Consider the following 5,363-nt stretch of genomic DNA (forward strand, 5'->3'; position numbering starts at 1 on the left):
GGGCGGCCGGGAGAGGCCAGGCCCGGCCCGGGTATAAATGCTGTGGCGGGGGCGGCCGTGGCGGGCGCACAGAGGCGCGCCTAGAGCGGCTGCCTGGCCTCGCCTCCCGGGCCGCCCCTGCGAGTCCCGGGCGCGTGAGCACGCCTGCGCGCGCCCGGGCCCTTCCTGGCAGGCTGCTTGTAAGATGAGTGAAGAAGCAGGTGGGGGAGAGGGGAGGCAGCGAGCGAGAGGGCGAGGGGAGCGCGGGCGCTGAGCGGCGCTCACTTGGAGCGCGGCGAGCGAGCGAGAAGAGCCTGATCCATGTCCCTCGCTGCCTCCCTGCCAGGCGCGCGAAGATGATGGCCATGAACGCCAAGCAGCCTTTCGGCATGCACCCGGTGCTTCAAGAACCCAAATTCTCCAGCCTGCACTCCGGTTCCGAGGCCATGCGCCGAGTCTGTCTCCCAGCCCCGCAGGTACGTAGTGGAGCATAATTACCGCTCTAAGGCACATTTTTTGACAGGCACTAGCTTCATGTTTTTTTCATGTCGCCCAGAACAATCGCCGCTGTCTGAACCCCTCTCCTTGTCTCCCCCGCGCTCTCTCCCGGCGCGCTCTCTCTCTCATTCATGTCTCTCTGATCCACACGTCTGTTCCAGCAGAGCCTCTGTCTCCGTATTAATTTTTATGACCTGGGCTTTGAGGAGAGGCATCGCGGTTGCTTGAAAATGTGTTTTAATCCTGAGTTGACAGTATTCCCCACTGACCGTGCTGTGCGCCTTCTCGCTTGCAGCTGCAGGGTAATATATTTGGAAGCTTTGATGAGAGCCTGCTGGCACGCGCCGAAGCTCTGGCGGCGGTGGATATCGTCTCCCACGGCAAGAACCATCCGTTCAAGCCCGACGCCACCTACCATACCATGAGCAGCGTGCCCTGCACGTCCACTTCGTCCACCGTGCCCATATCCCACCCGGCCGCGCTCACCTCGCACCCGCACCACCCGGTGCACCAGGGCCTCGAGGGCGACCTGCTAGAGCACATCTCTCCCACGCTGAGCGTGAGCGGTTTGGGCGCCCCGGAGCACTCGGTGATGCCGGCGCAGATCCACCCGCACCACCTGGGCGCCATGGGCCACCTGCACCAGGCCATGGGCATGAGTCACCCACATGCCGTGGCGCCTCACAGCGCCATGCCCGCATGCCTCAGCGACGTGGAGTCGGACCCCCGAGAGCTCGAGGCCTTCGCCGAGCGCTTCAAGCAGCGGCGCATCAAGCTGGGGGTGACCCAGGCGGACGTGGGCGCGGCTCTAGCCAACCTCAAGATCCCCGGCGTAGGCTCGCTCAGCCAGAGCACCATTTGCAGGTTCGAGTCTCTCACTCTCTCACACAACAACATGATCGCGCTCAAGCCGGTGCTTCAGGCCTGGCTGGAGGAAGCCGAGGCCGCCTATCGAGAGAAAAACAGCAAGCCAGAGCTCTTCAACGGCAGTGAGCGGAAGCGCAAACGCACGTCCATCGCGGCGCCAGAGAAGCGCTCACTGGAGGCCTACTTCGCCATCCAGCCGCGGCCCTCATCTGAGAAGATCGCGGCCATCGCCGAGAAACTGGACCTTAAAAAGAACGTGGTGAGGGTCTGGTTTTGCAACCAGAGACAGAAACAGAAACGAATGAAGTACTCGGCTGTCCACTGACTGCGGCGGGGCGCAGCGTCCGGGTCCGGGAGAGCTGAGTGTACACCACCCCCCGGAGTTGGGGGGGGTAACGGTTATGGGGGACACCAAGACGTTTCCTGGCAGGTCAGGCTCTCTCCCCCGAAGCCACAGACTTTCCCCTTTATCCCACCTGGTTGCCTCCCGGCCTTCTCTTTCTCTTCTTTCCTTTCTATTCCCACCAGAAAAGTTACGGCGCTAAGGAAAAATCCGTCAAGGGTAGGCCTGGAGGGACTAGCGCTGTCCCTGGTGCTGAAAATCGCCCTTGCGCGCTGGGCTGCGCGACCTTAGGGCAGGAGCCCACATACAGGGGATAGTGGGTTGGCCCGGCCGCACAACTCTGGGGGTGAAGGCGCCACTTTGCTAAGCGCGATTAGACAAAAGGTGAAGGGATGGGAAGGCAGTGATAAATAATAATAGAAAGTCTAACTGGGGCACAAACATGTACTGGAGATTTATTTAGAGTATATAAAATACATGTATGTTTCCAAAGGATAGCCTTATACTCCTTTACCCTCTTAAATTTTATCCGTCTCATCCTTTGGTTTGTTGTAAGTTCTCTAAGGTAGCATGGATTAGGTTCAGGGAAAGTGTTCGTGGAGTTTCGAGGTCCCAGCTGTTCTCTGCGGTAATTCGGGCCCCAGAAAAGATGGGCCTAATTCAGCACCTGAAAATGCTGGGATCGCATCTGGTGGCAAGCAGCAGCTGACTGCTCTGGTCCATTCTCCCTGATCTGATGGTGTTTGAGGGGATAATTACTGCCTTCTGGAGAGCCAGGGGGATTGGTAGTGCTCCGGACCGACTGAGGACTCTCTGACCCCAGCTCGCTGCTCCAGCCAGATTCCCAGCACAGCATAAAGGTGGCTTTTCAAAAGTAATTGTAATTTCTCTGAATCGTATGCAACTCCTTCCAACACGTCTAACCTCGTTGTGATTTTATTATTGTTGTTAGCATTGTTTTTTCCTATTATTTATTTAACTCTGCTTCTTTCCATCCCCCTTATTTGGGTGTCTCTGGGTGGAAGTCCACTTATGGTTTTGGGTAGAAAGAGGAGCCAGACTGCTGGCCTGGATCCTTCTCACCCACGTTCCTCTGGCCCCATCACATTTAATCTTTCGTTGCTTCATGTAATTTGCGTGTGGCTGTGTGACCTTTGGTTTTGTTCTCCAAATAGATACAAATAAAATAATGAGTTTTCTTCTCTCTTTACCCCTTGAATTAACTTCTAAAATAAATGCTTTATTTTTCAACCCGAATCACAGTGCTTTTCTTTCTCAGAGACTAAGAAGTACTAGTCTTGGAAAGGATTTAAAAGTGAGAACCCATACGGGCTGGGTTCTCACTTCCAGCAGGCCGGTGTCTGGCCATCTCTTTCCTCTTCCATGCAGCCTCACCTTCTCACTCTGATCTCCTCTAGGGAGATCTGGCAGCTCTTCTCCGGACCTCAGGGTTACAAGGCACTTCCCCGCATGCTTCCCTGTATGCGAATCTATCAGCCTCTGTTCGCTCAACTTGATTCAGACCCATTGCAAATTTTGAGGCCAGACTGATGGGAGTAGGAGCCCCCAATACTTCCACTCATTGGCTGAATAACCTGGAAGCCAGTTTCTTGCCTTTTCTAAAAAGCCTCGATTGCTTGTCTTCAGGATGAAGAGGCAAATATTTACCCCACATGTTTATTGTCAAGATTAAATAAAATTGTTTATTTAAGGCATCTGGTAGTGCTTTGTGCTTGAGATGAAACATTATTTCAGAAGATTCAAATGGTTGGATAGGAAGTGAGTGGATAGATGCAAAGAGGGAGGAAAGTGTTCTTTACTGGGACAGAGTCTGTTGGGGCCCCTCTGAGGTCGTTTCAGAAACTTGATTAAAACTATCACCCAATAACTTACTCACCCCAAGGTCTATCTCATCTTCTCCGTGGGTTTAAATGATCAATCTGCTGCAAACATCCTAGCATAGTGCCTTGAGCACAGTAGGTGCTCAACAGATGGCAGTTCCCTTCTCTCTCACCCCATTTAAAAAGGGGGAAGAAACCTTTTTATTTGTGAGCTGCAGAAACACCTTCATGACTTAAAAATTAATGTTCCAAGTCTAGGAGTGGTCAGCACATTTTCCCTCTGTGTCTTCAAAGAGCAGTGGGTCATCACCTCTGGCCTGAAATTCGGAGCAGAGTCGGTCTCCCCTCGGCGCGGTGCACCCCCTATGCTGCACAAGCAAACCTGGGGATTGCCCCCAGCCCCTGGGCCTTAGCCCCTCGCCCCCGCCTAGCATAACAACCCCAGCGATGCCTCCACCTCCTTCTCCATCGGGTGTCCTTTAATAATAAATGCCCTATGCCATTACATTATATTGTGGGTTTTGAAAATTTAAAATACGGCTGATGCAATATTAATTGCCTATAGTGGTATAAAACACGGCCGGAGCCCAGCCGGGCTGCAGAGGAGGCGGCCGTGAGCGTCCCGCGTCGAAGTGAAGCGCTCCAGACAGACGCGCCTTTGCGGGCTGCGAGGTTTCCTGCAGGTAAGAGCCTTCAGCTTTTCTGGCCCGGGAAAGAACCCGATATCCGCCTCCATCTCCTTTCTGAAAAGTTCCCTGCTGTTATTATATATATAATATATAAAACATATATTATATATATAATTTAAATTAATAACCTCAAAAGTTTGGAAGACTTTTTTTTTTGAGAGGGAGAGATGAGCCGCCCTAAAGTTAAGATCTGCTCCGTAACTGGCTTGGCCCGCCCCTCTGTGACTGGTCCGCTTCAGGCGCCCGGGGTGTCCTCGCGCACTGGTATTTTGACCAGTTTCTACCTGCGGGCTGGAGCTGCTGCTTGGTCCACGACGCGCCCCACCCTCTCCCACCCACTGAGGGCGCCGGCCCGGCGCCGCGGCCTCTCTCCTTGGGCTCTCTCAGGAAGCAACGGAGCTGCGGTTTCTCTGGATTTGTGCAGTCGCCTCTGCGAGGCGGGGGCACAGACCTCTCGAGAGTGGAGGGTGGGTAGGTACCAGCCGGTTTGGGGTTCACATAGGCCTCGTTTGCATCCTGGTGGGCCATTTCCTAGCTGTGTGACCTTGGGTAAGTCACATCACTTCTGTAAGCTTTTCCTGATGGCTGCAAACCCTCACAAAAATAATTTTGAAGAGTAACTGAAAAACACTCCGGAACAGATTTTCCATTCCAAAAATACCACCAATTTGAAGAATTCACTGTCCAGGCCCAGCTGGGAGTTTCTTTAAACTTAGCCAAGAGAAGGGGGGTGGGGGGCAATGTTCAGGGCTGTTTGTATGGAAAGCTGCATTGGGCCTTTCAAGGTGGGATTTTGAGAATCATCTGTGGAGTAAGGAGAGGATTCTAGGCACTTGGCTGTCTGGAATTAGGGTCTAACCTGGAATGGGCCATGCATGCAGAGGCCAGCATGGTTGAAGCCATGGGCTCCTCCTGAATCCTGGGCTCCTGTGTGATCTCTGGCCAGGAGCTTCCTTTCTCTCTGCGCTCAAGATAGTATCAGTTTTGTTCACTGTTTTATACTCAGTGCCCAGCTCAGGATCTGGCCCAGAGTGGCAGACAATAGGTATCTGTGAAATGAATGAAGGAATGAAGGAATGAGGTTTTTGTTTTATAAAATGAAAGGACCCCTTCCAGCCCAACTCTTCCTAGATTCTGGGTACTGTA

The 5,363-nt window shown here is 53.3% G+C and overlaps 1 protein-coding gene across 1 annotated transcript; it reads left to right on the forward strand.

Annotated features, from left to right (window-relative positions):
* Window positions 1-335: 335 nt before the first annotated feature.
* Window positions 336-1,669, forward strand: POU4F3 (POU class 4 homeobox 3). The gene is made up of 2 exons (XM_021702028.1): window positions 336-455; window positions 773-1,669. Exons 1-2 carry the CDS (start codon window positions 336-338, stop codon window positions 1,667-1,669), a joined length of 1,017 nt encoding a protein of 338 aa, XP_021557703.1.
* The last annotated feature ends 3,694 nt before the right edge of the window (window positions 1,670-5,363 follow it).

Source organism: Neomonachus schauinslandi, chromosome 7 (assembly GCF_002201575.2).
Source record: "Neomonachus schauinslandi chromosome 7, ASM220157v2, whole genome shotgun sequence".
NCBI lineage: Eukaryota > Metazoa > Chordata > Mammalia > Carnivora > Phocidae > Neomonachus > Neomonachus schauinslandi.

Excerpts from the sequence above, each read along its gene's own strand:
- POU4F3 (XM_021702028.1), top strand. The coding sequence starts at position 336 with ATGATGGCCATGAACGCCAAGCAGCCTTTCGGCATGCACCCGGTGCTT. Across the intron at positions 456-772 it reads TCTGTCTCCCAGCCCCGCAG|CTGCAGGGTAATATATTTGG; the intron begins GTACGTAGTGGA and ends TCTCGCTTGCAG.